The sequence below is a fragment of the Xyrauchen texanus genome, chromosome 16, assembly GCF_025860055.1.
Source record: "Xyrauchen texanus isolate HMW12.3.18 chromosome 16, RBS_HiC_50CHRs, whole genome shotgun sequence".
Lineage (NCBI taxonomy): Eukaryota > Metazoa > Chordata > Actinopteri > Cypriniformes > Catostomidae > Xyrauchen > Xyrauchen texanus.
Window position 1 is genome coordinate 16551571 of NC_068291.1, and position 14198 is coordinate 16565768.

Below are 14198 nucleotides of genomic sequence, written 5' to 3' on the forward strand. Positions count from 1 at the left end.
GTGAATGGTGACTGAGGCTAACACTCTGCCTAACATCTCCTTTGGTGATCCACAGAAGAAAGAAAGTGATATGTATATGGAATGACATGAGGGTGAGTAAATGATGACAGAAATTTCATTTTTAGGTAAACTGTCCCTTTAAATTGCATGCTTGTATTCTACTCCAAAGACAGCCTTAGTTTAACATGCAGACTTAAGTACAGTATAGATATTTTGTAATAGCCTATGAGACTATGTACTATGAATTAGTAAGTAATGGACATGGTTTACTTATTCTGTTCTGTTGTGAGGGAGGGATACATGAGCAATATTATATTTCTTGTTTCTTGCTAAAAGTTATTCTCCTCCAATTCAACCATTTCAAGGTGTTCATGTTTTCAGCTAGTTATATTGATTTCATTTTGAAAGTTGAATTATTCTCCCTGAGTTCAGTCACACTGCTGGAAATTATAGCTTGGGAAATTATTCGCACTGCCTCCCAAATCCAATTAGAAGAGAGTTTTTTTTCCTCATTCTTACTACCTCAATAAAGATTATTTTCTAACCCCTGAGCAAGGCTTTTGCTGAATCAAAGATAATTTTTAATTAACTCTAAATAACATTTTAATATGAACATTTTCTAGCTGCACATGGGAAGTAAGTCTATGACTTTTTATATACATATCAAACATGCATAAATTGCCCTTTTAATGCCACAAATCTATATATATTAATTGCTTTTGATATTTGGGTGAAGAATGAAAGGTAGTTCAGTGTTTTTATTGTAGTATATTTTTGCTCCTTTTGTAGAAGTCTCCAGCAAAGAAGCTAAGCCATGCCATCAGTAAGTCTCTGGGCTGTATGCCGATAGGAGAGCCCCCTCACCCTGTTTTCCCAGAGGCCGCTGAAAGACATCAAGACCTTGCACACACTACGTAAGTCCTCTGGAGAGCTTATCTATTTTAAACTCTCACTGTCCTCCCAGTTGTGCACATTTCATATCATTCATTTCACTGTGCTTCTAGATATATATATATATATATTTTTTTTTATAACCTTTTCTACCAAATTGGAAAGCCCAATTCCCACTACTTAGTAGGTCTTCATGGTGGCACGGTTACTCACCTCAATCCGGTCAGAATGCCTCCGCTTCTGAGACATTCAATCCATTTATCTTATAATGTGGCTCGTTGTGCATGACACTGCGGAGACTCATAGCATGTGGAGGCTCATGCTACTCTCTGCAATCCATACACAACTTACTATGTGCCCTGTTGAGAGCGAGAACCACTAATCATGACCATGAGGAGGTTACGCCATGTGACTCTAACCTCCCTAGCAACCGGGCTAATATGGTTGCTTAGGAGAACTGGCTAGAGTCACTCAGTACGCCCTGGATTCGAGCTTGCAACTCTAGGGGTGATAGTCAGCATCAGTACTCGCTGAGCTACCCAGACCCCAGCTTCTAGATATCAGTGTGGAGCAGAGGGGGGTGGGGCGGGGCGGGGCCAGGTCGGAATATCGCGCGCCCGGTCCCCAATCGGCCTGATGAGGCGCGCAAGAGATAAAGGCGGCCGGTGACGATGGTTAGAGAGAGAGAGAATTACGGGCATGTCCGTCGTGTGTGTGTTTGTTTAATATTTGTGTATTTTGAGTTCAGTTTGCATTAAATTATGATTTACGTTGATAAGCCGGTTCTCGTCTCCTCCTTGCCCATCCTTAAACGTGTTACAATCTTAAAGACACAACTCAGAAAAAGCAGCTAAATGAACTCAGTTTATCCAGATGGGATGCTAAACTTTAAGGGAACAGGAATTTGTTTTCCTGCATGGACTAGCCACCACAGTGTTGTGGGTTTGATTCCCTGGGAATAGAAACTCTGATTAGATGTACAGAAAAGTTGCACGATTAATTATTAAAAGATCGCGATCTTGATTCAGACACCCATGCAATCTCATTTTTAAATAACAATGATTCTGAAATGTATATTAATGTTCCAGTGGCATGCATTTGTAAGGCGGTCAAATGTAAATTAGAAATTCACTTCAAGATGTGTTTTTAAATGTTGATAAACTTTATGTGGCATCTACAAAACATAGCGCTCCTGCAACAGACACTGAATAAATTAAAACACAATGGCCAAAGATGTTTGTCCAGCACAGTACTTAACAAACTGCAGGGTGCAGCCATGATTATTTAGTAGTGTGACATAATCTCTGTTCAGTTCAATATTTTAATAGCCACCAATGCTACAAAAATACCAGCATAACCAAGATCTGACTAAATTCGCTACCTGTGCGCTGTTTGATTACTGCCGGCTGCTCTCAAATGTTCACATGCGTGTGTCTGCCCATGCACTTGTGTCTTGCGATGAATGCAGCACTCCTACACAAGACTTTGCACTGTTTCAAAATACCCCTCTTTAGGTGATATTAAGGCAAACAGCCATTAATTTATAAGCAGACAGGACAAATTCTTCAAAGTGTTAGATTTGTGCGATGTCTAAATGTATATAAGCTGCATGATGTCTGTTATAACCTGAGAAACCGGTTAAGTCGATTTATTATTTATTATGCAGTTTTTAGCTGGATTTTTTTTTGCTCCCTTGTGGACTTAGGATATTTTAAATGTATATGTTTGAATAACAACTTTTGTATAGATTGAAGCAGAGAACATTTTGTCAGAACCTCTAGTACATTATATGTTACTTTGTTTAATATCCTTTTTTTCTAAGCCAAAAAATTGTGTTTCTCAATTTATCCAGAATCATGCAGCTCTAATGTACAGTATACCTTAAAGTGATTGTTCTGCTGAACACAAAGATTTTTAGAAGAATTTCAGCTGTGTAGGTCCATACAATACAAGTGAATGGTGACCAAAATTTGGAAACTCCAAAAGGACATAAAAGCATCTTAAAAGTAATCCATATAACCCCATTGGTTAAATTAGTATCTTCAGAAGCGATATGATAGGTGTAGGTGAGAAACAGATCAATATTTAAATAATTTTTTACTATAAATCTCCACTTTCAATTTCATATTCTTCATATGTTTTTGCCGATTTGTATTCTTGTGTACGCCACCTACTAGGCAGGGACGATTAGTATTAGTATTAAAAATAAGATTGTTTTTAGTAAAAAAAAAGACTTTAACCCTCTGGGGTCTGAGGGTATTTTGGGCCCTGGAGAAGCTGGGGTCCACTGCAGGGAAAGTTTAGCAGGTTACACTATTCATTTCTTTTTCTGATAAAGTTCCAGCATGATTTGACTTTGAACAATATTAAGTATCACATGCTTTGATCATTTCTGCATGACATTACATTATTCTGCTTATATTGTTTGAACTGTGAATGAGGCAAATGAGTGATAAAAGGAAGTGCTACAGTTTTTATTGAAAGTTGAAATGAAACAGCAATACATTTAACTTCTGTTCTGAACTAAATGGAAAAAGGATATGCAATGGGAAAATACTTGATTTTATTAATTACAAATTGACTGGATAGTAAAAAGTGGGCATTCCATACCAGAATGGACCCAGACCTGAATTTATCTGATATGAATTGTCAGCTGAAAGACCTAATACAGACAGGTGTGTACCTTTCTAAATCACCTCCAATCAATAGAATTTATCACAGGTAGACTCCAAACCAAGGTACAGAAACATCTGAAAGATGATCAAGACAAACTGGCTGCAACTGAGCTACATTTCATAGCAAAGGGTCTGAATACTTGCGTCAATATGATATTTCATTTATTTATTTTTAATAAATTTGCAAGAATTTCTAAAATCCTGTTTTCACTTTGCCATTATGGGGTATTGAGCTTAGACTGGTAAAGGAAAACTGTCATCGTTACTGGTCCACACTGTTAGTATTCCCAGTGAAATTTGACCGGATACAGTAATAATGTATTTAACATTTTTTGTAAAGAAATGTAATAAAACTACCTTTACTAAAGTAATAACACTAAACTTATGCATTTCTTTTGGAACTTTATGGTATTTACACCTAATTGACCTAAATTACATAATTTATTTTCATTTAAAAGAAACACATTTTATATTTCTTTTACTTAATTAAAAACATACACTTCATTTAACTGATAAATAAGAAAATATCAAAATGTATCTTGCATTTGGAGCATCTGCTGCTGTCTGCTGGAAAAAAAAGATATACATTTACATGAAATGACAATTATAACCATCTGATGACTGCAGCGTTCTACACATGCTTCCTGGTCACTGTAGACCAATGTTGTAACAATGTTAATTTCTAGATATTAAATTATGAATTTAGATATTTATAACAATATTATCAAAGACTATTATTTGTAAAAGCTTAGAGCTGTTTAATGTTTGCAGTAAAACTTACTTAAAAAGACCATGGTGTTACAAAGAGAAGACTTAAAAAGAGGACGCATTTTGTTAAAGATCATTTATATGCAAGATGACGAACAGCAATAAACAAACTATTCACGAAAAGCTGTAATAAACTGTGAAGAAGAAAGTTTGTTTGTAATAAAGTCTTAAAAATCACACAGACTCTAGTTAGCATATCTGTGTGTGTGTGTGTGTGTGTGTGTGTGTGTGAGAGAGAGTGTGTGTGTGTATGTGTCTCTGTGTGTGTGTGTGTGTGTGTGTGTTTGTGGTTTACAAAGACTTTTTTTGGTTATACACTAGTAATTACAAATGTATTATGCTATAAAGGTGGTTTATGAGGACATCCCTAGTGTCCCCTGTAATTAAAACGGCTTAAAAACATACTAAAGGTGCGTACACACTGCCAGCGACTTTATCGCTGCAGGTCGCCAGTGGCCGGCGGTGAAGTCGCTAGTGGGTGTTCCCACTACTGGTTGCCTAGTAACGTTTATAAATGACATTCACGGATGCCATTCCATTGCTGTTGACAGCGAATCTCTTTTCTTGCCACTAAAAACAAACATTTTGGAGGAAAAAGACTAAATATAAATGGAATCAGTACATAAAATGCTTTATATCAAAGATGAATGAGAAACCAGGCGTGCTGTTTGCCATAGCGGCTGTTTATCTGCGGCGAAAATGCAAATGCCGGTCTGTCTGGGTCCATAAAATCCCCGTGATCTCAGATACACCTTTCCACACAGTACTTTTCTTAAAAATGTCCTTGTACGTGGGAAGAGACATATCATAGAGCACTGGAAAATTTCTAACAGCAAGAATTAGCCTTTCATCCATCTTTCCGTTACTGCAGGAGAGAGAGAGAGAGAGAGAGAGAGAGAGAGAGAGAGAGAGAGAGAGAGAAAGGATCACGTGAGCTCTCCCGTCTTCTCTCCTATTGGCTGTCGCGTCCGTTAGTCGCTCCAAAGTTGAACTTTTCTCAACTTTGTCGCGTCGCTGGACACGCCCACATCTAGCGCCAACGGTCGCGACAGCTCGTGTCGCCGGAAGTCCCTGTGCTCGCATTGAAAATGAATGGTATTGATTCGCTGTCGCGCGCGATGTCGCTGGCAGTGTGTACGCACCTTTAAGCAATGCTTTATTTGAAAATGTCAAAAGGTTTCTTCAAGGGTCAGGTTCAGGGTTAGGGGATAGAAAAGATAGTTTGTGTTGTGCTGCTAAAAACTGTGAGCAAGGGCCAAGATAGCAACATTTTCGTAAGAGATTAAGTGTTTTGTTTGGATGATGTGGCTACCACACCTAAGTTCTGCATATATATATATATATATATATATATATATATATATATATATATATATATATATATATATATGTATATATGTATATATGTATATTTGTGAGTGAGAGAGGGAGGGAGAGAGAGAGAGAGTGTGTGTGTGTGTGTGTGTGTGTGTGTGTGTGTGTGTGTGTGTGTGTGTGTGTGTCTGTGTGTGTGAGTTAAAGTGAGTTTTTATTAAAAAAAAAATCTAAATCAAATTGGTCAAAAGTGACCCCTGACAGTAGAAGTGTTAAACTATTTTAGCATAAGGCTGCAACATAACAAATAGTGAAAAGACTGAAGGGGCCTTAATACTTTCTGAATGCACTGTAAATATCTGCATCAGATAAGAAGTTCATTATTGTAATCATTCCTAAACAACTGCATGATTTACAAATTATGCATATCAGTGTAGATATGGTCAACCACACACTATTTAATTTAGACCAGAGTGTTGAATTGACTTGATCTTTAAGGCTATTAAATGCTAAAAATCACTATATTTAATAAATTACACTCCTGGACACTGCAAAAATATCAGTATTACTCTTAATAATGCAGTGGAATCCTCAGTTAAGCTAATGTGCACAGTGCTCTTTATATGACTCAAAAACATGATATAAAAACAAGATCTATCGGTACTAAGATCCAAGCCTGGCAGACAGTCTCCTATGGGGACTAAGATACTTGTCAAAGTGCACTCTCATGCTCCAGTGGCCTTTCAGAGTTGGCAGAGAATAGCTGCTCTAAAACTTATGGAGTTTAAATTTAATGGAAGCAGCTGATAGTACCTGAGGCACATGCCCTCAAGGGTGCAGCTCTGTATCCCTAAAGAGACACACAAGCTCTTTAAACCAGACGTTTGTCTCGCAGACATTTTCTTTGACCATTTCTGTCTGTATACGAGTGAAGGTGGATGACATTTGCAAATATTTTTGGCTGCAATCCTTTTTTACATCACCTGAAATGCATCATACTTAATCTGAATTGACATGACATGAGCAAGTATTAAAATCCACATGGAATTAAAATGGACCCTATTTATTTTTCTTAATGCATATTTATGATCATATAATACACAATTCATTATTTCAAATTTAGTTTGTTTTTCTAGTCTTTCATTAAAATGTTGTAACTTGCTCCAACTCTGAAAGGACTTTTCAGATGTTTCAGACAACTGGCTCTATTCTGGTTGGTAACATCCACTTTTTGCGATTCAATCAATTTCAGATGGTTAAAATGAAATGCTGCCCTAAATGTGTTCGTGTCATCTATCCTATTACTTCACACTTTACAAAAGTAAAATGAGTTGCAAACGTTGTTTCACGATTACTTACAAGTCAACCATAAACATAAAAGGTGCAAAATTAAATGTTTTTGCATTTTTTGGGGCTGATGCAAAGTAGTCTTGGAACATATACTGACACTTTTTGGATTCAGTATCATGCAAATGCAAAAGATTTTTTCCGATGCCATTGTAGAAATACCTCAGTCAGAAGCATATTTGACGGCCATTATTTATTTATTCTGCAATGAAAAGTGTTTGATTTGGATGGTCATGTGACTTAATCGCAGCCCCAATGAGACGGCGACATGCCCCATGTACAATAAAAATGCTTTTTAAACCACAGATGAAACAGGAGTCTTTATCTGATGTGAATGTACATTACATTTTAAATAGATTTTCCCAAGTACTATTCATTTCTTTACGGTTAAATCTTTTAAATGATAGAAAAAATTCTACATCTGCATTTTTGATTAATAATTTTTACGTGCCTCGTTGTACATATCATGGCAGTTTCCTGGTGAAATAAACATCAGGCGTTAAAACAACAATTAATTTTATTACAAGAGCAGATTATCAGTTAATATACTCTAACATTTTACCCTGACACAATGTTATCTTATGATATCTAAACACTTTTACTATAGTTCATGACTTGAAGCACAACAAAAATTATGTGGTTGCTTTAGCAATTGCGTTTTTCATGTCATGTTTGCTTTTCATGACACTATCGGTTAGGTTTAGGTTTAAGGTTTTTGTGTAGAGATGGCAGTTGTGTTGATTTGAAACTTGACAGACCATTAGGTGCAAGTGGTTTTGATGAAATTGTATGTGCAAAGCGCTAATGGGCTGGGTCAAGTGCAATTCAATTCTAAGGTTTGTCTCTGGCACTGTCTGCATCCTTTATAGTCCATTACCTGTCAATCACCAGCATTATAAACAAAGACTTATGTTCTTTTATGCATTAACTCCACTGTAAGGCATATTTCTATGACAATGACATACTCCTTTTACATGGAAAATGTGGTTCTCGTCAGGATTTGGATTTACTCTCCGTTAAATAATAGAGAATGTAGGTATTATTGAAGATTTTCATCTATTGACACACACATCATGGCTAGTGTTAACAGGGATTTTATTGACATGCACTGTCAATATGATTTTGAAAAATGTTATTAATATATGGAAACAGAAAAATTTTACAAAATCAAATTACACTTTGAACAAAGCAAAAGTATAATCAAAATAACGACGTGGTCAAAAAATCATACCAAATCCAAACATTTTATTCTTCCACCGGCCCCTTTTGCAGGCCTTAAAATCACTCTATGACAAAAGTTGGAAACAAACCAATACAAATGAGATCATTAATACAAATGTAAATATAAACCTAATAATACAAATTGAAAAATAAACCATGACCTAAAGATAGTTTAGATCAAATCTCATAAATGTAACAGTGATTGTCATGGACTTAACTTGATGTTCCACTATATTTTCAGAGTTCAGACATGAACTTTATTACCACCTTCTGTTGGAATCTTAAAACTGCAATGACCAATTTCTCAGGAAAATAGAAAATTGCATTTTGCTGCAATTTATTAACATACAATAAACCCACAGTTTGTGCAGATTCACCCACAGGTAGTGCAAACTCTCCCACCAATGGCCACTTACGCTTTGCGATGGCAGTAAAATTTGCACTTATAGAATTAGCGCTCTCTCGAAAATAAGACCTTGAGCACAATCACAGCGCTCAGTGCTGCGCTTTGCACACCCACAAAAATAGAACCCAAGAAGTCTTATGAAAGAATGAGGAAACTTTAGAGTCTAATTAACACCCAGAACAGATCCTGGTTTAATGATAAAATTATCTCTGAACTCACTGTGACCGAAGGGCACATTTGCCAACTCTTGTTCTCCTGCCAGCGTCTTCTTTTTTTAGTGCACAAAATTTTTGCTAAGCATTTAGAACTGCTCTTGAAATATCCTTTTGTACCACTCAAATAGCATCCACTTCAAATGCTACTTTAAATAATCCTTTCCTTGTGTGGAAGTCTTGTAGAATTTTCCTTTTAAATAATGTTTTCCATGTATGAACAGAGCTAGTATAAGGTCTTTCCTAATACTTTCTTTAATTGGCAATGTGAAAACTGGAGATATGAAAGTCATTATTAGAATTAGAATAGATGATTATCAGAGCTTTATTAGAATATTTTCACATTCTTAAAGATCCAAATATATCAAAATTGTAGCTTTGTAGCTTTTATTTCCTGCCTATTAGCTTTGAGGCCATACATTATGTATTCCTACGTGTTGACAAAATGAACTTTAGCAGACACATGCAGTGCAATTGACAGTTTTTTCCTCCATGGAAATGGACTAAAAATATTGATGACCCCTACTGCACTCCAGAGATTTGAGCAATCAAATGCTCTCTAGAATGAGAATGTCCCTCCCCATAGAACCATTCACAACCGATTAGTTAGAATCAAATTATGGTTCATGGCTGTGACGTAACTAAAGCCTTGACTATTTAAAAGACGACCCCTTCCATAAATCCCTCCCAAAGTTCCTGTTTCAATAGGAAATAGGCCAAAACTGTACAGAAAACTGTGCTCGTCAAGCAAACTACATGGATACTTTAAGCTACTCAGAATCAGCAGTGTGGCTCCTCCCCTTCTGCCACAAACATATTTTGTCCTCCCAGCTTATCTAAATGTAGTTTGAGGTGCCTGCGGGCCAGTTGATCTCTGCTCTTCAGTGCTTAATCAATCTCAACCCTCCGGCATTTGCTGTTTACTGTTAGTCTGGAATGTTACAATCACACTTAAATGGAATTATGCTGTGTTCCATTCTGCATCTCCCAACTGCCCTCAGACAGAGATTAAAGCATTATTATATTGAGTATTGAACAAAGTGGCTCTGTTGTGATAAATCGTATCAGTCAAGCATCACTATTAGAACAAATGTTTGCATATTTGGTGTATCTTCATGATTTTATGTTGATAGTTTAACTAGTATGCTATAGTACATTATTTGTTTATATGCCTTTTTTGTCAGGGAGGTAGATTACTCTACCTAGCTCATTAAAACTCATATAATATATCATTATATTACTCTTATAATATTTTGTCATTTTGTATTTTTTTGCTAGTCATCGGGCATGTCTTTCCTGTGCTTTAGCAGAGTAAAAACTAGGAGAAAAAGCACTCCTAAAAACGGGAATATGCGATCATCCTCTATAGTGTACTCGCTACAATGTTTACGTGTCACGTCATCACCAACTGATGTATTTTTACATTAATTCAAGCACCACAGTGGAAAAAGAAACCGTAACCTTACCAACTGGCCCGGATCAGCACGGTACGGTACAGTTTCGCAATGAGTTGGGCAACCGTTGTGCCCGATGGTGGGAAAGAGTCTATAGAGGGGTGAGTTCATTTGAACTGGTCCAGTAAGCAAACACCCAGAACACCATAGAAACCACCTAGCAATAACCTAGGAACCACCCAGAAGACCCTAGCAACCACATAGCAACTGATAGTGGCAAGTTTTGCACAGACAAGCACCACTCACATTTTCTTAGCTTATAATATATACACTCACTGGGCACTTTATTAGGAACACCTGTACACCTATTTATTAATGCGATTATCTAATCAGCCAATCGTTTGGCAAGAGTGCAATGCATAACATGCAGATATGGGTCAGGAGATTCAGTTGTTCACATCAACCTTCAGAATGGGGAAAACTGTGATGTCAGTGATTTGGACCGTGGCATGATTGTTGGTTCCAGATAGGATGATTTGAGTATTTCTGTAACTGCTGATCTCCTGGGATTATCACACACAACAGTCTTAGAATTTAATCAGAAAGGTGCCAAAAACAAAAAACATCCAGTGAGTGCTGGTTCTGCAGACGGAAATGCCTTGTTGATGAGAAAGGTCACAACAGTAGAAGACCATGTCGGGCACTTTATTAGGACCATTGTTTTCCTAAGTTCTCGGTGAGTGTATATAATACCTTTCAAAAACATAACTGTTTGCTTGAGTGGCCTGACCAGCCCAGCACAGGAACATTGGCTCAATTAATGGTGTCAGTTTGGGGCAAGACACTGTTCAACCAATGGGACAGTAGATTGGGTGGTGGTAGTGTTCAGGAAGTTCAGCTGGTTGAAAACAGTTATTTTTGCAATTCCATTTGGTGAGGCTAGTGGCGTATAAATGAAACACTTCACCTTAATTTGATCATTGATTTCTCTTAAATGAACTGAAGAGTTCTATTATCCAATAATGTGTTGCTATGATCTTTCAGATTGCTGTTTTGTTCAGGCACTTAAGATAATGAATTAGGGTGCTGATTATTAGAGATCTGCCCTTGGTCATTACATTATGACCATCTCCAGCATATCGGGCAGTTGGCAGATAAACATTTCTGACTTCTGTTTACTGCCCCTCACTATCGGTCAGCATAGTTCCTGTTGTCTTTGAGCTCAAGGTGACATCCATTAACATGATCCTTCACATCCCACTGTCACATGCTGCAGACATGTGCTGACTGGTGGTGGCAGAGTCTGAGAAAAGGAAAATCAAGTCTGCTCAACCTCATGAATCAAACAGACAGATAGGCTCTGTGGACAGCCAAAGTCTTTTCTTGCATTAAAGGGATAGTCTTTTGTTGTGCACATGCACATGTTGTGGTTTCCACATTTGTCTCCTGTTATTTAGCAGTGATTAGATATTCTTCTAGCACTTCTTCGAGACAGCAACGGCTCAAATGTGAGTTAGCAACTTGTGGACCCACTAATTAGTGCAAATAACTCCAGGCACATGCGCATTAAATCTGGCTGCCCGCATTCAGTGGTCAAGCACTCTGCTGATGACGAGATTTGCTTCAAGTCATTTTTATTTGTATGGTGCCTTTCACAACACGCATCGTTTCAAAGCAGCTTTATAGAAGATCAGGTATTAACAGAAAATTAATTAGTTATATCGATAAAGTCTTTGAGTCATCATTGTGTAGTTTGATTAAATATGATTATGAAGTGTGTATAAAAATAAGTAATTAAATAATAATTGTATTTATAACCCCAGTGAGCAAGCCGAATGCGACTGTGGCAAGGAACACAAAACTCCATAAGATGTTGATTAATGGAGAAAAATAGCCTTGGGAGAAACCAAGTGGGGACCAGTTCCCCTCTTGCTAACATCATGAATATAATGCCAATATTAGTTATTTATGTGCTGTGCAATTAATGGTTTAAAATGATTAAACTAAGCAAGTGTTAAGGTCCAGGGTTTAAACAAAGATTTTGTATGAACTGTAAGATTAATGACCATTGTCTTTGAAGTCCATCCTGGATTAACTGCAGAAGTTCACATAGATGCAATTGTCCTTGTTAATTGGCTGATGAAGAGTTTTGTTGGCAATTAATTGGTAGTCTATGCATTCCATTTAAAAAATGTAGTTCATCATTAGACCGAGGTAATGCAGGCAGAGATCAGTGAGGTGCATCGCAGTTCAACCGGCTGGTAATTTTGGTGTAGTCTATTCTAAATATAAGGTTCAGGCAATGTCATATGAAGTATCCCATGTCTTATGGTTGGAGTTGGCATCAGTTCATCCTCTGAGATCCATCGTAATAGACTGAAGTGATATTTGGCTGGCACTGTTTGCTATTAGTCATCATCACACAGCGACACGTAGCAGTGGAGTCCAACACGAAGCAGGAATGGAGCTGGATCCAGCCGGTTTGCTGATCTCAGGATAGGAGTCCCGAGGTTGTGACAGGATACAAATATAATAATATTAGCGTAGATGCCATTCAATTTATTGTAGAGTTATAGATCATGATCCCTGTTTCTGGTTCCAGTAGACCTAACTAAAGCAGCCTAATTGTAAGTTGAAGTATAAATTAGGTGTATGCTTGGCTAAATAGATGAGTCTTTAGTCTAGACTTAAACTGAGTGAGTATGTCTGCATCCCGAACAGTGTTAGGGAGACTTTTCTACAGTTTAGGAGCCATATATGAAAAGGATCTACCTCCTTTTGTGGATTTTGATATTCTAGGAATTTTGCGATCACAATGAACATGAAGGAATATAGTGTGGTAGAAGGTCACTTAAGTACTGCGGAGCTAGACCATTCAAAGCTTTGTACATAGTTAACAGAATTAAAAAATGTATACGAAATTTAACAGGTAGCCAATGTAACAATGATAAAATGGGGCTAATATGATCATATGTCTTGGTTCTCGTCAGCACTCTGGCTGCTGCAATTTGAACCAATTGAAGTTAATTTATTGATCTTGCTGGACATCCTCCCAGTAATGGATTACAATAATATAGTCTTGAGGTCATGAATGCATGAATTTGTTTTTCGGCATCAGCAACAGAGAGCCAGTGTCGTAATTTAGCAATATTTCTTAGGTGGAAGAATGCTGTTCTACAAACACTTTCTGTATGTGGACGTTCAACAACGAAGTATACTTTGGGCATCAGGGTTTAGGGTAAGGGTTACGATAAGGTTAGGTTTAGGATTACGGGTTAGGTTAACAGTTAACATTAATTAAATGTATGTACTTTAAATGTAAGTACAATGCAACAACACATATGTACATAATAAGTAAATTGTACAAAGTACAAAGTAGTTAAAGACACCTAATATAAAGTGGGCCCATCACCAAAAGAGAGGTTTAGATGAATGTCTTAAAAAGAAAACAAAGTGCACCATAAAATATCATATAAGTAGTCCATATGACTTGTGCGCTATTTCCCAAGCCTTTAAAAGCCATTTGATAGCTTTGTATCAAAAACAGACTGAAATGTAAATCTGTATTAAAAGAAAGTCACTATTCACTTTCATTGAATTGAAAAGAACAGCTTGGACATTTTGCTCTCTACCATCTTCCTTTATGTTGCACAGAAAAACTGTTTCTTTAAAGTGGGGCAAGTTTCTCTGATGAAATGCTGGGGACTTTTCTGACTGCTGATTGAAAATAAAGGCAACAATACTGCCCTTTCAGATGCTATAATATTTGACAGATGGAGTTCTTTAGGACATGCTAAAACATAGGGTGGAACAGATGTATGTGACTCATTTCAGTGGATTTAAATGAAGCCAATTAGTACCGAACATATATTTTCGTCAGCCATCAACAGAATGTTTGTGGGTTGTGTGTGCTGTTTAATTCTTCATGTTTAAATTATGGGAATTGGTATAAGAATACACAATTTTGTTT

The 14198-nt window shown here is 36.9% G+C and overlaps 1 protein-coding gene across 6 annotated transcripts in view; it reads left to right on the top strand.

The window, feature by feature from the left end:
* The window catches only part of LOC127656706 (dystrobrevin beta-like), an 86167-nt gene that overhangs the window by 19097 nt on the left and 52872 nt on the right, over positions 1-14198 (top strand). For all 6 annotated transcript variants that reach the window (XM_052145162.1, XM_052145156.1, XM_052145159.1 and 3 more), the window contains one exon: positions 790-914. In XM_052145162.1, the coding sequence (XP_052001122.1) occupies positions 790-914 (125 nt within the window). The remainder of the gene's footprint in view (positions 1-789; positions 915-14198) is intronic.